Source organism: Hibiscus syriacus, unplaced genomic scaffold (genome assembly GCF_006381635.1).
Source record: "Hibiscus syriacus cultivar Baekdansim isolate YM2019G1 unplaced genomic scaffold, ASM638163v2 tig00111402_pilon, whole genome shotgun sequence".
In the NCBI taxonomy this organism is placed as follows: Eukaryota; Viridiplantae; Streptophyta; class Magnoliopsida; order Malvales; family Malvaceae; genus Hibiscus; species Hibiscus syriacus.
Window position 1 is genome coordinate 5,243,455 of NW_024063082.1, and position 25,225 is coordinate 5,268,679.

General features: G+C 34.7%; 3 protein-coding genes and 3 pseudogenes across 3 annotated transcripts; 5 read left to right on the forward strand and 1 right to left on the reverse strand.

Moving 5' to 3' along the window:
* Positions 1–2,022, reverse strand: LOC120161559 (DNA-dependent metalloprotease WSS1-like). The gene is made up of 4 exons (XM_039171784.1): positions 1,646–2,022; positions 1,352–1,547; positions 422–1,066; positions 1–319 (listed from the first exon to the last, which is right to left on the reverse strand). Exons 1-4 carry the CDS (start codon positions 1,801–1,803, stop codon positions 128–130), a joined length of 1,191 nt encoding a protein of 396 aa, XP_039027715.1. The 5' UTR covers positions 1,804–2,022; the 3' UTR covers positions 1–127.
* Positions 2,023–2,223: 201 nt separating this feature from the next.
* LOC120161438 lies at positions 2,224–10,385 on the forward strand. The gene is made up of 6 exons (XM_039171688.1): positions 2,224–2,227; positions 2,946–3,084; positions 8,704–9,225; positions 9,544–9,668; positions 9,766–10,005; positions 10,126–10,385. The coding sequence occupies exons 1-6, from the start codon at positions 2,224–2,226 to the stop codon at positions 10,200–10,202; spliced, it is 1,107 nt and encodes a 368-aa protein (XP_039027619.1). The 3' UTR covers positions 10,203–10,385.
* Positions 10,386–10,719: 334 nt separating this feature from the next.
* On the forward strand, positions 10,720–11,319 carry LOC120161439. The gene has a single exon (XM_039171689.1). The coding sequence runs from the start codon at positions 10,720–10,722 to the stop codon at positions 11,317–11,319; it is 600 nt and encodes a 199-aa protein (XP_039027620.1).
* Positions 11,320–13,436: 2,117 nt separating this feature from the next.
* LOC120161560 lies at positions 13,437–14,524 on the forward strand (annotated as a pseudogene).
* A 257-nt stretch (positions 14,525–14,781) lies between these two features.
* On the forward strand, positions 14,782–15,715 carry LOC120161440 (annotated as a pseudogene).
* A 5,770-nt stretch (positions 15,716–21,485) lies between these two features.
* On the forward strand, positions 21,486–23,032 carry LOC120161650 (annotated as a pseudogene).
* The last annotated feature ends 2,193 nt before the right edge of the window (positions 23,033–25,225 follow it).

Genomic DNA, 25,225 nt, shown 5'->3' on the forward strand with positions numbered 1-25,225 from the left:
CTAAACTGGTGAACAGAACATAAAGCATTGCAAAAAGCAACCACAAAAACAGTTGAAAATGTTCCAAATGAACTGACTTGGATAAAAATGAAGAAAATTGGCATTGATGTTGATGAAATATTACTTCTCATGTGCCAGCATTGGGAGCTGGAGTCGATATAGGAGGGCCATGTGAATATCTCCATTGATCACATGCCGAGCATTTATCCAGTTTCACGCAGTTCTCCAAGGTGCAAAACTTGCAGGACCAAAATTTGCACTTGGTGCCGATGTCTCGGGGCCTTTCGGTGAAGCAAGCCTCACATATTGGGGCTAATGGCTGCAACATTTTAACACCAAGGATGTGCAAAGCACGTTCCTATGAGAATCATCATTACGCAAAGTATATGAACGAAGTGATATTGATAGATGAAACACTTACAGGATTCAGTAAAGTACATGATTTGCACTCCCACATTGAAGTTTCACCTTGCTTTTCTGGAGAATCATCATTAAGCACGGGGACAAACGACGAGGAACTTGAAGGTATAAGGTTATTGGATTTACAGCTTCGTTTAAGAGATTTGTCATCTTGATTAACAGCAGACCCAGATACTGGAGATATAGTTAAATCCACAAAGTTGGATTTTGGTTTATCTTGCCCATGGCTTCGTTTATGAGAATTTCCACCAAAAGGATGTCCGCTGGAAACATCTTTCACACTCGATCTCTCTGCTCTTTGATCCGTGTCCAAATGATCCTGCAAAGTATCAGCACTTCCATCATCCTCAGCAATCTCGGAACAATGAGAACCGCACCAGATATCATCTTGCAATCTCCTTTCGGCAGCCATTGCAGCTGCTTGTACAGGACTAAGTGCATTCTTAATGGTGCTGTCACCACCAAGACGTTTAGGTCCAGAAGGTAATAGAGACCCCAAGCGTGCTCTGTTCTCTGCTGCAGCTAATGCAGTCTGGCGAAGAGAAGAGAGTGGAGGTTGTCGGGAAAATCCACCCAAGCGCCTTCCAGGAAGATCAAACCCCTCCCCTGTGCCAGTTATTCCTTTTGACATGAGCTCCTCACATTCCTGCATCGATATAACAAGGAAAAATATGCAAATACATAAAAGAATAGCAAGCTGCCCTACTAAAATATAAATTTTCCAAACTACTTTCATAACTATAGACACTTAATAATTACTTTCTTAAGCCAGAATCTCTCATTTAGCTTTCTATGGTTCTAACGCAATAGCACGAACTTAGACAAGTCTTAACATGAAACTTACTAGACAAGATTCACAGGAACCATCCATAAAACAGCATTTGGCACTGGAAAATGATGATTAAGGACTATCTAAAAGAATGGAATGGACCTTTCTAAGTTCATCCCAAAGCTTGTAAAAACTAGAATTATGTGGACCATGAACATTATGGCAAAGCTCATGAAGCATTGTATCGAGAACTTGATCAAAGGGATAAAAATCCCAATCCCTGTTCGGTCTCCTCAGCCTTAACTTCACATGGATGCCACCTCCCACATTCAACCCTAGCAAACGGGGATTGTTCGGACTATAAATAAGAAAAAAAAATCATCGTATTGAAAGAAAGAAAAATCCTTTCCTTTAACAAAATAAAAGAAAAAATGAATAATTTTTTAAAAAAGGTACCAGAATTCTGAGAGGAGCTTGACTCTCCATTTATGCTTACACATAATGGGTTGAACTTGTTTGGCGATTTTCTGTAAGAATTTTTTGGCTTCTTCTTCTCCAGGTTTCCTTTTCAATGTTTTGATTTCCCACACCCTGTGTAAATCCCCCAAATTCATTTTCTTTTTCAGCTATTTTGGGCAAAATCAAAACCCGAATTCAAATAAAAATCCTTGATTTCTAAAAGGATGAAACTTGAGGGATAATATTCGAACCCAGTGGATTTTGGGGTTTTTATTTTGTAGCGGGATTTTAAATTGGTTTGTGTGGGAAGAAGATCTCTGTTTGGATGCAAAGATTTGGCTTTCCGGAAGAAGTTTAAAAGCCTTTTCTGTTTGTTTGGCAACTTAAGAATATTAATATTTTATATAATAATTAATATTTGATTTCTTAGTTAGTCGATTTAAATTAATATTCTAAATATTTGAGATAAAATAATTCTCTGAAAATAATTTTGTTTTTAAAAATATTGCTTTAGTAATGAAAAATTAACAATACGGGGTGAAATTTCGAAGTCTGCATAGATTGTTAAGAATTAAATGTGTTTAGATAGTTAAAGGGGCAGAGAAAATAAATTAGTGAAAGAATTATTTTCTTTCAAATATTCAATAATTTTGAGATTTATTTAATATCATACGTGTTTATAATATTTTATTTTTAAAATAATTTTATAAATAATTTAATTCCATTCAAATCAAGAAAAAAATATTATATTATTGTAACTTGCATCATATCTAATGATTAGTTACGAAATTCTCATTTGTTAATCAATATATTTGAAGAATTCATTACAAGTTTACTATAATTCAATTTATCTTAAATTAATTGTTTGGATGAGATTAAGAATTTTATAAGACTGTAAAATGAAATTTTAATTATAATTACAGAATTAAATAATATATTATTTATTAATTTTAGTATGTCATATTATTTCAATAAAAATTAATTTTTAAATATTTAATATTAAAATTTATTATAAAATAATTTAATGATTAATTTTAAATTATATCCTACAATAATAAAAAAAAATATATAAAAACTTTAAAAAATTCCCTATTCTTACAAAAATTGGATTAACACTTTAAATTTTCCAATCAAAAGCTAAAAAGCCCTTAAAAGCCTAGATTTTTCCTAAGAAAACCAAACGGTAGAAAAGCTGGAGCTGATAATCATTATGGTAGTGATATAAACCAAAGCTCTCTTTTGTTCATCGTTTTTGGCTGAAGAACAACAAATGTGGCGGGGATAACTATATTGCTAGATCTATACCGTAAAAACCCAAGCTTTTGCTCTCAACAAAGCTTCCACTCTTCTGGGTCCTTCTTTGCCTCAGCTTTCGCTGCATCAGTCGCCGCTACCGTCGCTGCTGGAACCCCTTTTGCCTCCAGGTTCCTTTTTGGGTATGTTTATTATATCCATGTATTTGTTTACTTCGTTTGTTATTTATTTGCTTCGTAGACAGTGGCCATTAGCAGTGTTGGATCATAAACTTGATCCATTATGGGAGCCTAAACCCAAACCCAAACTAAAATGATTAATTACATATTAATTAAATGTTTACATCATTTAAGTAATGATGTCATTGCTTACATCAATTTAGTTAGGTGAGAGTTAGATATTTGTTGAATTTGCAATGGTTTAAATTAGTTTATTTGTGTGGTGTAGGATTGTTTTTGAGTAGTATAAATACACCTTCCCATTTTAGTTTTAAGCATCAAGAAAAATTAAGAGCTTCTAAGTGAGTGAAGAAGCAAAGTCATATAAGAGTAAGTTGTAGTTCTTGTTTTTGAGTGAGAGTGCTCTTGTAATATTTGTTTGAGTTTCAATAAAAGTTGTTTGTGTGAGTGTTTTATTTCCAACAAAGTGGCATCAGAGCGAGTTGGAAAGATCGAAGGTCTCGACGAGAAGAATCCGACGCCGCCAGAATTTTCTCAATCTGAGTTCTGACGCACCGCCAGAAGACTGTTGCCAGAAAATCGAGTTGACTCACCGAGTTGAGCCGAGTCAGCCGAGTTGGAGCCCTTGACCGAGTTGTCCAAGTCCCTCCAAAGTTTTTTTCAGCGTTCCGGATTCATCCGTGCAATCGGATTACAAAATCTATATTGAGAATGGCAAATGGTTGGCACCATTCCAAGTTCCGACACTCAACAACAACAACTACGACAATTGGAGTATCAAAATGAAGGCACTTCTTGGATCACAAGATGTGTTGGATATCATAGAGAAAGGCTACAACGAGCCTGCGGATGATGATGTTTTTGCTACTCTTACACCATCAAATACAACTTTGAAGGATTCAAGAAAGAGAGACAAGAAGGCTCTCTACCTCATCTATCAAGCATTAGATGATGATGGTTTTGAAAAGATTTCAAGTGCAAGCTCTAGCAAGGAAGCGTGGGAGAAGCTGCAAACCTCTTACAAAGGATCCGAGCAAGTGAAGAAGGTTCGTCTCCAAACATTAAGAGGTGAGTTCGAATCCTTAAACATGAAAGCATTTGAGTCTATTTCAGATTATTTCTCAAGAGTAGTAGCTGTTTCTAATCAATTAAAAAGAAATGGTGAAAAGTTAGATGTGGGATAATAGAGAAGATACTCTGTTCGTTGGATCCCAAATTTGAGCACATCGTCGTGACGATTGAAGAAACTAAAGACTTAGAAGAAATGACGATCGAGCAACTCCAAGGATCATTGTAAGCATACGAAGAGAAGCATAAGAAGAAGCATGAGTTTACTGAGCAACTCCTCAAGCTGCAACTCAAAGATATGCATGAAAGTCAACGCAATGATAGAAACCAACGTGGTCAAGGCAGAGGTAGAGGACATGGACGAGGCGGAAGTCGAGGTCGTGGACAAGGCTGTAATTACAACAACAACAATTCCAACAACAACTATGAGAAAGGAGAAAGCTCAACACGAGGCCATTGAAGAATCAATCCGAACTCAAGGCATGACAAATCTCAAGTTCGATGTTATAATTGTCAAAAGTTTGGGCATTATGCTTCAGAATGTAGAGCTCCCAACAAAAAAATTGAGGAGAATGCTAACTACGTGGAGGAAAAGACAGATGGCAAAGAAACTCTTCTTCTAGCACGAAAGGAAACTGATGGTGGCCAAGCAAATTCCTGGTATCTTGACAGTGGTGCAAGCAATCACATGTGTGGAAGGAAAGACATGTTCGTGGAGCTAGACGAGCCAGTAAGCGGAAATGTTTCGTTTGGAGATGATTCCACAATAGCAGTGAAAGGGAGAGGTAACATTCTTATCCGTTTGAAAGATGGGAGGCATCAATTTATTTCAAATGTCTACTATGTGCCCAATATGAAAAGTAACATCTTAAGTTTAGGGCAACTGGTAGAGAAAGGTTATGATATTCACATGAATAATTATAATCTTTCTATAAAAGATGATAAGAATAACTTCATTGCTAAAGTGCCGATGTCAAAGAATATAATGTTCTTGATCAACATACAAAATGATGTTGCAAAGTGCCTGAAAGCTTGCTATAAAGATGCATCATGGCTTTGGCATATTCGATTTTGGGCATCTCAATTTTGGAGGTCTAGAGCTGCTATCTAAGAAGGAGATGGTGAAGGGACTACCTCGCATCAACCATCCTGACCAGCTTTGTGAAGGGTGTCTAGCTGGGAAACAATTAAGGAAAAGCTTTCCAAAGGAGTCAGAGACAAGAGCCAAGAAGCCACTTGAGCTCATCCATACCGATGTGTGTGGACCGATCAAGCCGAGCTCTCTCGGTAACAGTAACTATTTTCTTCTCTTCATTGATGATTTTTCAAGAAAAACCTGGGTATATTTCTTGAAACAGAGGTCAGAAGTTTTTGAAGTCTTCAAGAAGTTCAAAGAAGCAGTGAAGAGAGAAAGCGGTAGAAAGATCAAAGCCATGAGATCTGATTGAGGTGGAGAATTTACTTCCAGGGAATTTCAAGAGTTCTGTGAAGCAAATGGAATTTGTCGACCAATGACAGTTCCTAGATTCCCCTAGCAAAATGGTGTGGCAGAAAGAAATAACAGAACAATCCTCGACATGGCACGAAGCATGCTCAAAAGCAAGAAACTACCTAAGGAATTTTGGGCTGAGGCAGTAGCGTGTGCAGTCTACTTGACAAACCGATCTCCAACAAGAAGTGTATGGGGAAAGACAACCGCAAGAAGCATGGAGTGGAAGAAAGCTTGGCATTTCCCATTTGAGAACTTTTGGAAGTATAGCACATGTTCACGTACCAGACGAGAGAAGAACGAAGCTTGATGATAAAAGCGAGAGTTTTATCTTCATCGGCTATGATGCTAATTCGAAGGGCTACAAGTTGTACAATCCAAACAATAAGAAGTTTGTGATTAGTCGAGATGTGGTATTCAACGAAGAAGGAGAATGGATTTTAACTCTCATACAGATGACTTCAATTTCTTTCCTCAGTTTGAAGAAGATGAGCATACAATGAGGGAACAACTAGATGAATCTCAACAAGAGCTTGCAACTCCACCCACTTCACCAACATCAACCACTCAAGGAGACTCATCACCTTCGTCATCGTCAAGTGGGAGTCAAAGTGAAAGAGTTGTGCAACGCACAAGAAGCCTTAGAGATCTCTATGAGGTAACTGAACGACAAGATAATCTTACATTATTTTGTCTGTTTGCCGATTGTGAACCAGTGAGTTTTCAAGAAGCGGTACAAGAAAAGAAATGGAGAGATGCGATGGATGAAGAAATCAAGGCCATCGAGAAGAATGACACATGGGAACTTACCTCACTTCCCAAGGGACATAAGGCGATAGGTGTCAAATGGGTGTACAAAACAAAGCAAAACGCCAAAGGAGAGATTGAAAGGCACAAGGCGAGGCTAGTTGCTAAAGGCTATAGTCAAAAGGCTGGAATTGACTATGATGTGGTATTTGCTCCTGTTGCTCGATTGGAGACTATCAGACTAATCATTTCTTTGGCAGCTCAAAACAAGTGGAAGATACAACAGATTGATGTAAAGTATGCCTTCCTAAATGGAGTTCTTGAAGAGGAAGTTTACATTCAGCAACCATCATGCTATGAAGTCAAAGGGAACGAAGACAAGGTGTTGAAGTTGAAGAAGGCTCTTTACGGGCTAAAACAAGCACCAAGGGCATGGAATAGCCGAATCGACAAGTACTTCCAAGATAATGGCTTCAACAAATGTCCCTACGAGCATGCTCTATATATCAAGATCAAAGATGAAGATATTTTGATCGTGTGTCTCTATGTGGACGATTTGATCTTCACTGGAAGAAACCCAAGCATGTTTAATGAATTCAAGGATGTGATGATGAAAGAATTCGAGATGGCAGACATGGGGCTCATGGCGTACTACCTTGGCATTGAAGTTAAGTAACAAAATGATAGAATTTTCATTTCATAGGAAAGCTATGCAAAGGAGATACTGAAGAAGTTCAAGATGGAGAACTGTAAGCCAATAAGCACATCGCGGCAGAATACGGGATCAAGATGACCAAACATGAAGAAGGCGAAAGTGTAGATCCAACATTCTTCAAAAGTTTGGTAGGAAGTCTATGCTATCTAACTTGCACGAGACCTGATATTCTTCACACAGTTGGATTGGTTAGTCGCTATATGGAATCTCCAACAACCACCCTTTTAAAGCCACAAAGAGAATTCTTCGCTATCTGAAAGGTACAATTGACTTTGGCTTGTTCTATTCAGCTTCTAACGATTACAAGCTTGTTGGATATAGTGACAGTGATTGGGGTGGAGACATAGATAATCGAAGGAGCACTACTGGATTCGTATTTTTCATGGGAGATATTGCGTTCACATGGATGTCAAAGAAACAACCGATTGTCACATTGTCCACTTGTGAAGCGGAATATGTTGCTGCTACCTCATGCGTTTGTCATGCAATTTGGCTTAGAAATCTATTGAAGGAGATAGGTTTGATACAAGAAGAGCCTACCAAGGTTTGTGTCGACAACAAGTCAGCCGTTGCCTTAGCGAAGAATCCAGTATTCCATGATCGAAGCAAGCACATTGATATTCGCTACCACTATATAAGGGAGTGTGTTGCAAGAAAAGATGTGGAAGTTGAATACGTGAAGTCACAAGATCAAGTTGCTGATATTTTTACCAAGCCACTGACCAGCGAAGACTTCTTAAGATTAAGGAACCTACTAGGGGTCACGAGATCAAGTTTAAGGGGGGGTGTTGGATCATAAACTTGATCCATTATGGGAGCCTAAACCCAAACCCAAACTAAATTGATGTCATTACTTACATCATTTAATTAAAGATGTCATTGCTTACATCATTTAAGTAATGATGTCATTGCTTACATCAATTTAGTTAGGTGAGAGTTAGATATTTGTTGAATTTGTAATGGTTTAAATTAGTTTATTTGTGTGGTGTAGGATTGTTCTTGAGCAGTATAAATACCCCTTCTCATTTTAGTTTTAAGCATAAAGAAAAATTAAGAGCTTCTAAGTGAGTGAAGAAGCAAAGTCCTATAAGTGTAAGTTGTAGTTCTTGTTTTTGAGTGAGAGTGCTCTTGTAATATTTGTTTAAGTTTCAATAAAAGTTGTTTGTGTGAGTGTTTTATTTTCAACATGCAGAACATTTTGGTTTTTGATGTTATTTAGGCAACTGTATCAGTGTCCATGTCATCATGTGTATGTGTATGAGTTACTGAATTTAGGCAGTTGGGTGTTTCTTTTATTTTAGGTTTCATATACATATTTTCATTTGTATATATGTATATTATGTTTCTGAAAGTACATGCCATCATCTGTGTGTACAAGTAACAGTATGCCTTGTGTATTGACAAATGAAAAGTGCTGATTTTGATTGGTTTGGAGTAGGGTTTATGTTAGACTGGTTTGATAGTTTCAACATTTGGTTTTTATTACCGTAATAGGCGGCTAGTTCTGTTCACTATGTTCTGATTATTTAGGAAATTGTTGAAGTAAATTTTCTAGATTTTCGCACATGAATTTGACACCGATAGCCTAGTGATTGTGCTGCAGTTATCCCAAGGTTTCTCATTGTGATGCTGTTGCGGCATTGCCTGAAGATTATATTTCAAATATAAACAAAGTATCCGAAGATATCATTAAGAATGCTAAGAGCTTAAAGGATGATGCTCTTAAAGACTCCGCAAAGGAGTATAAGGTTGAGTTGAAGCCTCTTTATTCAGCCTTTGAGTTGAGGCCACTTGCTATGACAACTTTGAGGTCGTTTCTGATGTTCTATTTGCCTCTTTTGGAGCCTGCTACAAATGTAGACGAGGATGATGACGACGACTTCCTGAAGGACCATCCAGAAGAACAACGTGTGGATTTAATTGTTCCCTTTAAAAAGTCGATGAAGCAAATAGTTCGTGAGGTGTGTTGTTTTCTTTTGATCTTTCCTTTGGCCTTCTTTCTATGGTATCCCGAAGTCTGCCACGGAGCCAATTGCTCGATAGTGTTCATCTGCTTCTCTCTTTATTGCTTGTATCTTATGACGTCTTATATGTTTTCTCAACGAGAGTTAAGCAAAAGCCAGTTGTTTGTATAATTCATGAATAAAAGCAATTAAAGTTCATATACATATATGGAGTTATACAGTTTAGATGATAATTAAATTCAACTTTATGCATGAAGAATATGAATGATTCTTCTTTAAGTGGTGTTCATCAAATCTAAGCTCCAGTCGTAAGTTTTTTGTTGTCGTAGATTATCGAGTCTCCATATTTGAAGCACATTGACTACAATTGAGGAATTCCTTTGCTGTTTTAAGTAATAGCTCAACTTTATCATGTTTTGACTTCTCAGACTACTGTTGTAATTCCACAAAGCCATTATTTGAAAACTTCTTGCTGATAGTTATTATAAGCTTCTCATGAGTTTGACAACAAAAGCAGATGTCCCGAAATCAGCTGTCCGGAAGTCCCAAAGAGGATTGCCTACCACAGTGTACTTCTTCAGAGTTACCAGAACAACTTTCCGAGGTCAATACCATTACCGATATGTCCTCTTATATTGTAAAGAAGTTGCTTTAGCCTTGTAACACCTCTTTCTTTTTCTGTTTTCCCAATGTTTATCCAGGCCACCTTCTTGGAGTTGTGGCTGCGGGGCTTGTTCAAACTGGTATTGAAATCTACAAATTCTTTGCTCGCATAAAGGACTCGGAAGAGGGTGATGGGGTCAACACAAAAAAACAAGCTAAACTTCTTGGAAAGAAGATTTCTGGTATAATCATCAGGTGTGGAGCATCATTGATATTTGCTTCCATTGGAGCCGGGATCGGTGCTACACTTCTCCGTCCTTCAATCGGTCAATGGATCGGTAAGTTACTCACCTACACAGATCGATAATAGTTACCACTGTTGTCGATATCCCGAATTCGCTTACAAGTTTAACTGTCTTATAGTAGCATCATTTTAAATTATGCATTTTTCCCTGTAGGCTGTGCTGCTGGAGACTTGGCTGGGCCAATTATAGTTTCCGTTTGCCTCGAGAAAGCTTTTCACGTCAACCTCTAGAGCACATCAAATTTCACATGTGAATTTTTAGTACCTTCTTTTTCAGAGAATTAAATGAAATTTTACCAATAATATACACACTGAATTGTAGTTTTTTTCTGAAGCAGAAACTGCTTCTCTAGCTGCTAATCCGAATTTTTCCGGTCCGGGGACGATTATTTTTCTCGGATTTTTACCATTGAACTCTTCATTCAACACTTGTACTGTTAGTCTAATATAAGAAAGCAAAACAAAGCTAAAAGTAAAGCATTAATGGCATAGGAGAACAGACCCTTTCCATGAAAAAGAAATCCAAGAAATGTGGCAGAAATGGTGAACACATGTATTACATAAATTAACCCTTACAATTAATATTTTCAGAAACATCGATTATAAGATAATGACATAAGCTATTAGTCTATAAAATTAATGCATTTGGATTTTTTGAAAATAATTTACATATAAATGTAAGAATTTGATCATAAGTCATCCCAGCTTCAACTCAAAAACAACAAAAGAAATTCAAGAATTTGGCAAAATGGATCAAACAGAAAATTGGAAGCAGCAATCTTTGAGTCAGTTTATGAAATCTCGGTTTCATAGAAGACTGACTCATTTGTTTCTTTCAGTTTCAGTCTTTTCCCTATTCTTTTCCTATTCATATTGGCCTTCTTTGCTCCACTCCTTTAACTTCAACTTCCATGATTCACTTCCTTTCCAGTTGTTTAGCCATGCCATAGACAAAAACTGCATATTCCTTGTTTGCAATGGATTGCTTGTTTTTCTTGCCAAATACTCAGGTCTAATCAGTTCTTCATCTATGTACAATGATGATGATCCATCTTTCAATAGCTATGAAGATGTTCCACGAGCTGATCAGTCAGTTGATTTGGAGCCAAAAGCACCATTGTTGGACGACAAGGCTACCTTGGAGAGCACCGTTGATGAGGCAATAAAAAACAGCGTTGAGATAGTAGAGGAAGAAGAAGATAATAAACGGGGTTTGGAGATAACTGTGGAAGAAGAAGAAGATGGGGTCTTGAGTACAGAAGATCTAAACAAAAGGTTTGATGAATTTATTGCAAAGATGAAAGAAGAACTCAGGACCGAAGCTGGACAGCAATTAGTCACGGTTTAAAGATGATTCCAATACAAAGTAATGTGTTTTCTTAGTACTGTATTCTTTTAGGGGATTGTGGCTGCAGTTGCAAGTACATTATCAGTTTTGTGTTCTGTTTATGAAATGTTTAGCTTTTGGTCCTAATGGTCACTTTGCTAGAGAATCACGTAGGCAAATGTGCTAAGAAAGATTCATAATCATAATCCAACTTCAAAGATTCCTACGTCCAAAGAGAAACAAAAATTCATGATGGAAGAGATCAAAGAAGAAGAAGAAATTAGGTATGAAAGGGAATAGCCCTAGGCTCCTAGGTCCCTTCGGTTTCTATGTTAAGTATTGAAATGATATTAATTTAGGGTTCCATTTCAATTAGGCAGAAACGACCCTTTGAAAATGATGGCAATTAAGGATAGCTTCTATTTTCAAAGCCACCGTTTTAGTTGTGGATTTATTTTGATTCGGTGTTTAGAGTTTAGGGTTTAATATAATTTAACTATTTACTTTAATTTAGATCAGTTTACGGAACAAGTAAGTTTCCAATCCTTGAAACGGATTATATAATGTATTTCATCTGTTGGGTTATGATGGGAATTTTACCAAAGGTTTATATTGTATCACTTTACTTTTGTGTATGTGATTCCTATTGAAGGATATACTCGAGTGCAAGTATGAGCAAACGATTTCAAAGTGGACTTCGTGTTCATTAGATAGAGAAGATCGCTAAGATCTTATGGTTCGTTGTTGAACTTATTTCAATTTAATGTGCATTCTCAATATTATGTTTTGAAGATGACTCAAACTTCCACTCTCTTTAGCATGATATTTCGAGTTTTGTGTACGTCTTTATTATTTCACCATCGAGATATCTTGAAAGTCAATTGTATTCTATGAATATGATATCCATCTAATGTAATGTATGAAATATATGAGAAAAGTGAAATGTAGGAGTATTTCTATTAATCGGTTCAATTGAGTTGTTGGTTTTGTTTTATTTTGCGAGAGAGTTAGGGATATTTGCGCACAACTTACCAGTTTCTTTGGGAAAACAGACAAGTTAAAGGCAGGTAGGTAAGAAGAAAATTTATGTACACACCGCAAAACTAGTAGGATAGACCAGTCTAATAACTGCAATATTTAAGAGCTTCAAGATTTCCAAAGCAGCAACATGAAATCTGCAAATTTGATCATATATTAATGGATCTGAGATGTAGGGTTTTAGGGTGCTTTTTTTAAGCCACAAAAGTTGACACTTGGTGTGGGGTGAATTTCCTCCAATATGCATTTTTTCAAAGAAATAATAATGGCATGGAATCAATGATTCTCGTCTGTCCTAATCTTAGATCCTACTTTAAATATATATATATCAAACAACAAGAGATGTTAAAAGCTGAAAACGATATGGTTTTGTTACAACAAATAGTCACAACCATTTGTTTCCGCATAGATTGAAATCTGTATCTGCTAACATTGGACACTCAAAAGAAAGTGACCAAAGCCATTATGGTCCCTTTACACATATATGGCTAGAAACTGAGGACCATTCGTTTTCAATGCCCATATGTGGATTCATTCAACAAACTTTCGATACTTGAGGTCGGATAAGGTGAAAAATCCGATCCAACCCGATTCATTCTCATTCCTAGACACCAAGAGTAGGGGCGGATGTACATGTCTCCTTAGGGGAGCCATTACACACCCATTATTTTGAGAAAAGTGTCAAATTTAGTTTAATTTGTTAGTGAAAATAAAAAATAAAAAAGTAAATTTGTATACCTAATTTTTTTTAGAATAGGATATTAAAATTTTGAACCCCATTATTTAATTTCTAGATCCGCTACTGACCGATAGCATGGGCCTTGCAGACCTCTTGTTTCTTTGAGTTCTTAAACCAAGTTATTTTTGGCTATTGCCTGCTGTTCTGTAACAGATTTCTCATAAATTCCTCATTAACTACTGAATTCTTCTCATTTTGGATGTTCATGCGAAATTTCCCATAAGTTTTATTTGCATGTCAAAACGACATCAACTTGTGATCTTTCCAGGAACATTCCAATGTGTTTGGAACCTAATTTACTTCTATTTATAAGCATTTTAAATTGAATTTCAAACTTGCCATCTCAGGCTTATAACTGAAGAACCATAGCTCAATACCAGATTCTTATACAATTGTCATAATTTCGTTGAAGTCGGTTAATTTCCGGTGTCCTTATCATCATTTTCTAGCTCTATAAAGTTATTTAAATGTCTATAAAGATGTTTTAACCATTAATTTTTATGTTGTAATTGCTTCCATCAGGCGGTCTTAATCATGACAATGGCTGCTGCAGGCTCTCCGAACTTAACAAATGATGGAAATGATTCCAAGGAAAAAAGCACTCAAAGTTTCAAATCCGCTTCCGTCGCTGCGAATCGTACCGTTCCGAGTGCTATCCGGACCGTTCTCCTGGACCTTAAGAAGCTCGGGAAGTACTACGGCATCTATACGAGTCTCGGAACACGAAGCCTTTTGGTATTGAAGGACCATATCGGAGGGAATAAAACAAATGATTTCATTGATTCTCTTTACATGTGTGTGGTGACAATGGCCACCGTTGGTTATGGAGACCTTTACCCCCACGGTATCGCTCCGGAGCTGGCGTGCAGTGTTCACATAGTCGCAGGGGTGTTGCTGTTCGGAATAGCAGTGAAAATAGCTGCTAAATACTTGGTTTTCAAGCAACAAGCGGCGCTGCTCAGTGCCCTGCATGTGGATCTCGGAAAATCGGACCGATTGAAGCCCTTAAAGAGATTGAAACTCTGAATATAGACTACACCAAGTGTATAACATCATTGATCGTCATGGCAGTGCATTTCGTCATCAGAATCTTGGTGCTCTGTACTGTCGAGAAAATGGAGTTCGATGATGCATTCTATTGTGCTGTTAGCACCATGACAACCGTAGGGTTCGGAGACAAGAGCTTCTCGTGCGCATTCGGTCGGATGTTCGGCATGATATGGATATTCACCGGAACGTCCTTTGTATGCCAGCTGTGTCTCTACATGGCAGAAGTTTATACAGATATTGAAGCAAAGAAATTTGTGAAGTGGGTCATTGCAGGCAACGTTATTGACAGGAACGAAATTGAGGATGCCGATGATCTTGAGAAAGACAAAGTTCATGGGTAAAATTACTATGATTTACACCCACAAAATCACTTCATTAATACATTTTTAATGTTGGTTAATCGTTGAAAAACACAAATATAATGTATTTTTATTGCAATAATGATAGGATTTTCTTTTATCTTGCAAATCTATTTGATTTTTTAAAATATTAATTAAAGATAATAAGATTATTTCATAGAGTAAAATTTAATAAAATGTGATTAGAGGTGTAAATGAACATAATATTTAATGAATTGTTAATGAACTATTCCTATAACATTTACTTGTAATTTAAACAAACAAGTGTGGATAAATTTTTTTTGCTTATTTTAATAAATGAACAAATACGAACAAAGGTGTATTTATTTGTTTATGTTCACGAACAAACTCGTTTATTTGCTTGTTTATAAGTTTGTTTATCAACTCGTTGATAATCTTGTTTATTGACTCATTCATAAGCTCGTTTATCCGACTCTCTTTTTCTTTTATTTTTTTATATTTTAGATATTAGGTAAGGAATTAACAAAATTGAACACATGGTAACTTTTGAGTACAAAATGTCAAGCCTAATAAGATTAAGGACTACTGACATTATTTCACCATTTCTAAACATATAAACGAATATATTTACTAAACTGAAATACTCACGAACATTAAATGAATAAATTCACAATTATTAAATAAATCAAAACACAACGCTTTCAAGAATACAAAAAAAATATAAGCACATATAAAAAGAATAAATGAATATGATAACAATCTTATTTGTTAAATTCCTATTCATATACACCTATAAAAGAACTAGATCCAATATGGCATATTGACAGGCTAATCTCAGCCCTGTGTTATTTCTACCCTTTCTTTGATGGTATTCAATATGGCAAGTATGACATAACACAGTTCACCCCAATCCAAGTGCTAATTCAACCGCTTTTCCCTGCCATTACAGTGTTCAAAAGCTTCCCCTTGAATGGGTTTTTGGTGTTCTTGACTCTCTACTTTGTGGTTGTTAGGAACCCAATTTCAGTAGGTATGTGAGGTCCAACTCGATGCAGGCTGTGGTGCTTGATGTTCTGTTGATATTCCCTGATTTGTTGGAGAGGAGTTTCAATCCGAAAGAAGGGTTGGGTTTGGATTTGGTGATGAGCGTGGATAGCACTGTGTTTCTCTTCCTTTGGTTTGTTTGGTTTATGGTTCGTCTTCTTGCTTGTTTGGGCAGTTGCCCAGGTTACCTATTGTTGCTGAAGCAGCTGATAGGCAACTTCTTTGAAACCAATTTGTCGTTTAGATTTGAGAATTTTCATATTTGGGCAGCTTGATTTGCTTCCCCAAACCAGAAAACAACAAGATATAAATCATTCATTATTATTGCTCTAATGTTTTTGTCTGAATGAAAAAGATTAATTTGCTAAGATTATTTTATAATGAAAAATATGTTTCTAATTCAACTTTGTACTCCATTTTATAAATATTGTTGTATATTATATTTTATAAAATAAAATTAAAAGGTTAGATAATTCAATAATATGTACATCCAATTCAATAATATGCCCACGAATAAATTAAGATTAGTAATGAATTAATTGACAAATAAAATTAACAGCATCACTCTCATGTATAACATGTGACACATCCAATTCAATCAATAAACAAATACAATCATAATAATATGGGCTTCAATGACACTCGCATCACCCAATTCAGTCACTAGCAGCGCATGCCCAACAATAGACGTTCTCCGTGCGGGCAATGATCCCGGTAGATGCTACACCCAATGTAATCGAACAATCACTTTGAACGTATGCGAAGGAGGCCTCATTGAATAAACTCGAACATGATTTTAATGTACACTTAATGTAAAAAATTCTACTACTGTGGCAAAAAAATGATTTTTTAAAATGAGATATAAATATCATAAGTCCTTTTGCAAAAGGAAGGATTTCTTCATTTTATAATATATAATTTTATTTTTTATGTTATTTGTAAATGCATATTATATTTTGAATATCTATTCATTATGATTAAATTTAGAGTAAGATGTATGTTTCATATTAGCTCCGATATGTTGTATCTCAAGTTTTTACATGTCTTATGTAAATTATCACAATATTCCAATAACACTAGGATATTTTTATATAAAAAGTAAAATGAGATATACAACTTAATTTAACTTCGTAAATTTTTTAAAATGTATTTATATTTTTTTATTTCAATGTTTAATTTAATACTTATATTTTCTTAATTCGATATTTGAATTTGATTTTTGTTATATAAGTTATTTCACAATGTAATTTCATTAAAAATTTTAAGAGATGAATTTTAAACTGATGTCTAAATTTTTTATACTTATAATTTTAACTAATTTAAACAGGAAAAACAAATTCAAATACTGATTGAATCTTTAAACCTTAAAGTTGAAATTCTAATAGAATTATATTTTTATTACTCATAATATAATTAAAATTAATGGGGCTAAAGGAATTAGGCAAGGAGATCCACTTTCTCCTTTATTATTTGTTCTTTCAATAAATGTCCTCTCTAAGCTCATAAACTTAGCAGCTACTAGAGGAATATTTGGGTATCATCCTAAATGCAAAAGAATAGGCCTTACTCATCTTTCATTTGCTGATGACATTCTTATTTTCGGCAAAAGGTCTACTGAATCTGTTATTGGTGTTAATAGTGTTTTAGACATATTCTACAAAATGTTTGGCCTTAAACTCAATGCTTCTAAATGTGAGTTATTTTTTGCTGGTATGTCCATCCCTAAACTGGAAGAAATTAACCTGCTTACTGGTTTTAAAAATAGCAGCCTGCCTGTTAGATACTTGGGCATTCCCCTGGTCACCAGGAAAATTTCTGAAAATGATTGTTCGACTCTCATTGATAAAATAAAAACAAGATTGTATCATTGGTCTTCTAAATCTCTAAGTTACACTGGAAGGTTGGAACTTATTAAAAATGTTTTATCTAGTCTTACCAACTTCTGGTGTAGACAAATTTTCCTGCCACACTCTGTTCTTAAAAAAGTTGAACAATTATGTTCAAGGTTTTTCTGGAAAAGAGCTGATCAAAAAGCTTCTGGAGCTAGAGTAAGTTGGCACAATATTTGTTTCATGAAATCTGAGGGAGGCCTTGGAATCAAAGATACGAAGACTTGGAACAAAGCTTGCATGCTACTACTCATTAAAAATATTCTCGCAGGTGAAGGTTCACTTTGGGTGGCATGGATTAAATGCTATGTCCTCAAAGATAAAGACTTCTGGAATGTTAACATCCATTCATCCCTAAGCTGGAACTTAAGGAAACTCTTCAAATTGCACCCAAAAGCTTACCCTATTCTGTTTATTGGAGCTACGACAGTGAGAGCTATTTGGGTTACTATTCGAGAAAAGAGACCCCTTGTTCCTTGGCAGAAGATTATTTGGTTCCCACTGCATATTCCTAAGCATATTTTAATCTCTTGGATGGCTTTGCTTGATATACTTCCTACAAAGGAAAGACTCCACCGTATGAGGTTGATTAACGACTGCAAATGTGTTTTTTGTGATGAACCTACTGAAACAAGGGACTATTTGTTCCTCCAATGTTCTATGGTTGACTTCATTTGAAAATCAATTTTCTCTCTTTCTAGCATTCAATTTTTTCCTTGTTCATGGGATTCTTTTTGTGCGTGGGAAATTACTTCTTGGAAAAGAAAATCTTTGCTCACTTCAATTTTGAAGATAGCTTTTAATGCTACTATCTACTTTATGTGGGATGAAAGAAACAAGAGACTGTTTCAAGGCAGATCTAAGAATGCTTAAGAACTGTTCCAAGTCATTAGGGATATAGTAGGTCTGCACTTAAGGAATAGGAACTTCAATAGAAATGATAATGTTAATATTACTCTTGCTAGGAATTGGGATATATGTGATTCTTGATTATTTTTGTAAGTAGGTTGCTCAATGAATTCAAATTCTGTTTTTTGTAGCATGTTACTGTAGCATATTTGCTATTAGGGTAATAAAATTGAAATTATCAAAAAAAATTAAAATTAATGTATCTAAACTTTAATTTAAATTTTGAATTAATGTATCAAAAATTATATTTACCCAAAATATGTTGAGAGTGCAACTGAAGTTTTTTTTATCATGTGATGTACAAATAATTAGTTAATTAAAAAAAACATTAACTTTTGGAAATTAGTTCTAAAGTTCAGCGTTAAGACATGGAGAATCATAACCGTCAAATGTTTACCAGGTTGTGAAACCTTTTTGTCAGTGGTATTACGCTTACGTCACATAGCTCATTCACTTTCGATCCACGTGGCATCGTCTCATTTAACATTTCCCGTCCTGGCTGTTCTTGGGGCACGTAATATTGGTCCCACCACATGCATGAAGCTTAACTCAAGTCCCCCTGTATTACCAAATTTGTCCTTATATTTCCAATCAAACTACGATAATACTCCTAATGTTGACTGGTTATTTCTTATTTTCTCATGAAGTCTTGACCATTTTGAATCTTCGCCGACATCCGGGCACCGTAAAGTTGGCACATGTTGTCAGATCGACGGTGGTAATTTATCCAAGTTTCGGGATCAAAAACATTGACTAACTAACCTTAAACAATTAGATTGATTGCAACCTTAATATAACCGTTGCTGAAGTTGGAGAATATCTATGCAAAATAATTATTTATTTAAAATAAACTTTTAAAGATTCGATATCGCTGTAAATTTTGCTTACAGGGTTTGATATTATATAATAATAGTTTTTATAAATATTTATTATAAGTTTTATACATAAAATGGTGATGAAAATAAGATGAAATAGTCAATCGTGAGTAGTTCATTCTTTTTGTTTTGAGCGATTAATCATAGTCTATGGTAGTACTTTATCGGAAAATATTTTTGAGCTTAGATACACATGTATTAATAATATAAATTTTTCATATAAGGTGAATAAAAACAAAATTTTAGAGTTGACACGATTAATAAAATAATTAATTAATGGAAGAAAATAAATTTCAAAGTGAATTTGTCAATATTTGGTGGGAGACGATCACTAGTCGACATTTCCATGTGAAAGATGATTGGAATGGGAGAAAGAGAATGAATAAGCTCCCCTTCAGTCCTGATCGTGGGATATTCATAATTGTTATAGTTAGTTTTATCATGCATAAAATAATAATGGATATTCGTAGGTAAGTTGGTAGAGTAATTAAATCTTTAAATTTCACACTGATAGTTTATTTTTAGGTCTTTCACCGTTTTATCTGAATGTCTTATTAACACAATATATAGTTAGAAAGATCGATAATCTCACAAGATGATATTCAAAAATTTTAATCTCCGATTGAATAACATAAAAGAAAAAAATAATTTATATTAAAATTGAATTTGATATGATATCTGATCCTGAAATTTTGTAAAATATATGAACCAATAAAAAGGAAGTACATGGGATTGGGTGATACTATTCTATGCTTGCAAAATGGTTTAAGGTGTATGCAATTTAGGCAGCATGTGTACTTAAAATAAGAATGCCTTGATTTCTGATGAAGAGATGCTAATAGCACGTGACTTGTTTCCTTATGCTTCTTTACTCAACCCCAAAACTTTCATTTTTATTTCTATTCATTCATTAATTGTTTTCTTTTTCTTTTTCATTCCCAAAGTGTATCCCTTCATTTTGCAGGTATCTGTGTTTACTTTAACATCAAGTTTGGGTCTTTAAATCCCACGTCTCTAAGCATAGATCCAATTGCTTCCCATCATTTATCCTTTCTTTCTTTTGGAAGCACAATACCCAGCTTTTTAGTTTGACCATAATGATCATAGTTTGCCAAAAGTTGAACATAATTGAAGTTCCCATTGGAACTCACACTTTTAGTTAATTGTTAGTACACAAATTTTCTCTTGACTATAAGACGTTTTATTGATTTTTCGATTATATAAAGCTACAAAATAATCTATTGACTATATGAGGTTGTTTTGTCGATTCTCATAACTATTGACAGTTACAAAATGGTCACATGACTATTCATATGTTTCAAACTCTTTATTTTCCATTAAAAAATGATGATTTCCTGAACTTGACATCAACCTGTTGATCGATATATGATAAAATCATATTTTAACGATGCCTATTGGCATCACTATTTCTTTCAAGCATTGATTCAATGGTACAGTGTAAACAGAGAATCGATACACAAAATACATCCCAAACAATAATGAGATCATATTTTAGCATATTCTAGTACTTATAGAAAAAAAAAACATAACATAGATATATTGTCCCCAATAGCTATAAATTGGTCCCAAAATCCAACCCTACTGACCAAGCCTCTCTTGTATAATCTTCACATAGAGATTATCATCAAAGTATTTGTATTTTGTATCATTAAGATTCTTCAATCAATTTACTTATTAACTTAGACGTTAAATCTGACGTGGAACATATTTAAAGTACATGTATCAATTTATAATCAATTTGAATTTAACATGTTAAAAGAAAAAATCAATTTTTTAAAAATTTTAATGATATTTTTTGTCTTTAACACGTTAAATTCAAATTGTCTATATAATAAATATATATACTTAAAATTTGGTACATATAATTTTAATATGTCCACTCATATCTGAGCTGCAATTTATCACTCATGTTGATGTTAGATGGATGTAATACCAATAACTCGATAACAAAGTTAGAACGTTAATGAACCAATTTAGAATATCTGAATAGTTTGAAGGCTGTTGGTGTAATTAATCCCAAACAAGAATAGTTTTGCTTTTTGGTCGAACCTAAACCAGATCTATAGTTGAGCGGTTCCATGGTTATTTAATCGAAACCCGACCCTATTTACGCAAACCATCCTTTTTCCGGTTCAGCTTTTATTAGACACTCTTAGATAAGTGACAGTCACAAAACCATCTCTAAAACGGGGCCTCTTTTGTTCTCTCTTTTGCCAAAACTTGGAGCAGAGTGGCTCACTATGTAATTTAATCATATTCCAAGCCCCTTTTGTCCTCAAAGTTCTCACCTTTCCCCCTACAAAAACGCTCACTTTCCTTCAGTTCTTCAAACCAAAGGAAGAAACAAACCCATTGAGAGAAGAAGGAAAAGAGAAAACAACACAATGCAGCACAGACAACACCTTGTTCTTCTCGTTTTCTCACTCTTTCTCGCCTTCCAAACATCATATGGCCATAACATCACACGTTTACTCGCAAAGCACCCGTCTTTATCAACATTCAACCATTACCTCACCCTCACGCACTTGGCTCAAGAGATCAACCGCCGCACCACGATCACCGTCCTCACCATAGACAACGCCGCCATGTCATCTCTCCTATCCAAAAACCCTTCCATTTACACCATGAAAAAACATCCTTTCCCTCCACGTCCTCCTCGATTACTTCGGTGCCAAGAAACTTCACCAGATAACCAATGGCACCGCACTTGCTGCCACCATGTTCCAAGCCACCGGGGTGGCTCCTGGGGTTTCGGGATTTGTTAATATAACCGATTTCAAAGGTGGGAAAGTTGGTTTTGGGGCTGAAGATAATGGTGGGAGTTTGGATTCTTTATTTGTTAAATCCGTTGAGGAGCTTCCTTATAATATATCTGTGATTCAGATCAGCAAGGCTTTGCCTTCTGCTGTAGCTGAGGCTCCTACGCCAGGGCCGAGTGAGCAGAATATTACTGGGATCATGTCAGCTCATGGATGTAAAGTGTTTGCCGATTCACTTCTGGCAAATCATGCAGCCATGGGAACATATGAGGTAAGCTGAAAATTTGTGTTTTGTTTTGTAATTATAGTAAATTTGACTGATTGTTTGGTTGATTCATTGCTTAAATATTTGATCTTTTGCTAATACTGAATATGTGGTGGTAATGGTCACTTGTAGGATAATGTTGAGGGAGGATTAGGATTAACTGTGTTCTGCCCACTGGATGATGCATTTAAAGCCTTTTTACCAAAGTTCAAGAACTTGACAGCCTCAGGGAAAGAATCACTTCTCGAGTTTTTCGGTGTGCCGGTGTACCAATCTCTATCCATGTTGAAATCCAACAACGGACTGATGAACACGTTAGCCACGGACGGAGCTAGCAAGTTCGATTTCACCGTGCAGAATGAGGGCGAAGAGGTGACGCTCAAGACCAAGATCAACACCGTGAAAATCACCGGGACTTTACTCGATGAACAGCCGGTTGCAATTTATACGATCGACAAGGTATTGATGCCTAGTGAATTGTTCAAGGCAGCCCCTACTCCTGCACCGGCACCAGCTCCGGAGAAGGCAGCAGATGCACCGAAAGCGTCCAAATCGAAATCAAAGTCCAAGTCGGCCCCGGAACCTGCGTCGGATTCGCCGGCAGATACACCGTACGGCGATGCAGCTGATCAGACAGCTGATGATAATGCAGGTGTGAGTTTTAAAGGTGGAAGGTCTGTTGCTGTTGGATTGAGCTTATTGTTAGTGTTTTTGTTGCTTTAAGTTTTTTACTTCTAATTTTTTTGTTGTCTTCCATTTTCTTTTTTTCATTTATATATATACTGGAGAAAAATAAGTCAGTTTATTACAAGCCTTCAGTTTGTGTATTTTAAGTGTGTTTATGTTAGATTAAGTAAATGTTTGTGATTTTGGTAAGTTTGATTTTTTTTATTGTTGTTATGATTTTGGTAATACACATTGTTACGATTTTGATTTCCACCTTACGTTGAGCTGCGGTTGTTAGGGATTATTATTATTATTTTTATTTATATTGTATTATTATTCATGATCATAATTTTTAGAGTAAATTATGCATTTAGTATCTAAACTATCAGTTTTGGTCCGTTTTAGTATCTAAACTTTCAATTTTTTCAAAATCATACCTAAAGTTTACTTTTTGTTTCATTTTGATACGTCTTCGTTAAAAAATTAACGTGTTTAGTGTCAAACTATCAGTTTTGATCCATTTTAGTACCTAACTTTTTATTTTTTTTTTCAAAACCTAACGACGGAGTATTAAAATGAAATAAAAACGAAACTTTAGTTATAGTTTTAAAAAGAGTAAATTATAGAGTTAATCACTTTTGTTTCGGTTTTATAAACGTAAGAGATTAAAATCTTTCAATTGATACTTTCTTTTTTTCTTTAAATTGTGAGTTTTGAAACCCAGAGTAAAATTTTCCCTTCTTCCATTCCCCTAATAGAATTGTTCAAAGAAAAAAAAACTTAAATTTATTTCTAATTCCATTTTGCTTAATAACTTATAATTCTTTAAGGGATGTTTGAATTTAGAAACATATACTTGAAAGTGAAAAGGCAAAAGACAACAAATAATTGTTTTTTTATATAATTTTTAGTTCATTCATATAATTATTTCACCCAAATTATTTAAAAAAAATTCTTAATATCCTGTATATATTAGAAGATGGAAAGTTTAATGATGAGATTGTTTCAAACTCCACATTTCAGATCTTTAATTTTTTTTTTTTATAAAAGTAACTAATTTTATTAAAAATAAAAATATCCAAAAATAAAATAGTTGATCCTTCTTTGTATTTGATTATGCTTTCATCTATGATCAATTTTATTGAGACCGATAAATTCTCTACTTGGAAGTTAAATATTTTTCTTCATTGATTTTCATATGATTTGAAATGAACGTACAATCAAAATTATAGATATAGAGAAGAACCAACCAGTTGTACTATGTTATGCTTAGGATTTTTTTTAAAAAAAATGAGAGAAAATAATGAAATGAATTTTAAAAAATTAAAAAATGAACCGAGTTAAGGAGGCGTTGAATGGAAGAGAGAAATTGAAATGGATTAAAAAGATGGTATGAAGGGTAAACATTGGAAAGAAGAAGAAATAAAAATTAGTGTAGTATTTAAATATTGAGGATTAGTTTTTTTAGAACTAAGCTTTATGTATAACAATATATAAAGATTAAAAAATAAATTTATTATTATGCTGATAATGTTAAAGGCCATGCACCTCCCACTAATATTTTAATAAAACGGTATTAATTTATAATTTTTGTTAATTGGAATGTTCATTTTATAATTTATTATAATAAAATAATTATATGTTTAATTTAGCAGAAAAAATATAATTTTCAAAGGTACTAAATCATAGACTTAACATTCGAGGATGAGGAAGCCCCTGCCTACCCCTAGTGCTATGGGCAAAGGACATTGCTGCCCCTTAATTGTCGTCCCTGAATTGAACTTACAATAAAAGATGCAAGTAAACGACTCAAAATCTATAACTTCAATCAGTCCTTTTTCCAGTATCCAAATATTCCCACTAATATTTTAGCAACGACCGCATGGACTGTAATCTGTACAAAGAATTGAACTTATACATTCTATCGAGAATATTATCACAACTTAAGAGACTGGGTTAGGATAATTTAGAAGAAACCGATTCGGATATACAGAGGAATCTGCATATTAAGAACCACCGTGACTCCTGCAATGACCTCTCTTTTTAGAGCTAAAACATATGACAATGGTTACCTTGCATGCTTAATAAGTACACAAACTTTAGCTGACAAAGGAAGACCGGATAAATTGCATTAAGGATCTCATGATACCTCATCTACAAAATCATGGATCACCAAACTTGCTTTCTTGTCTTTCTGGGTTTCCTGGTACGTGAAGATTTTAACGGTTTTTATACACCTTTGCTTGTTATAGAGCACCCATTCCTATGTAAGGAGAGCAGATCACATTATCAGAAGTATCCATGCTTCGAGAAATCTCACGAATAGTATTTGTTCATAATATTTTTTAATTG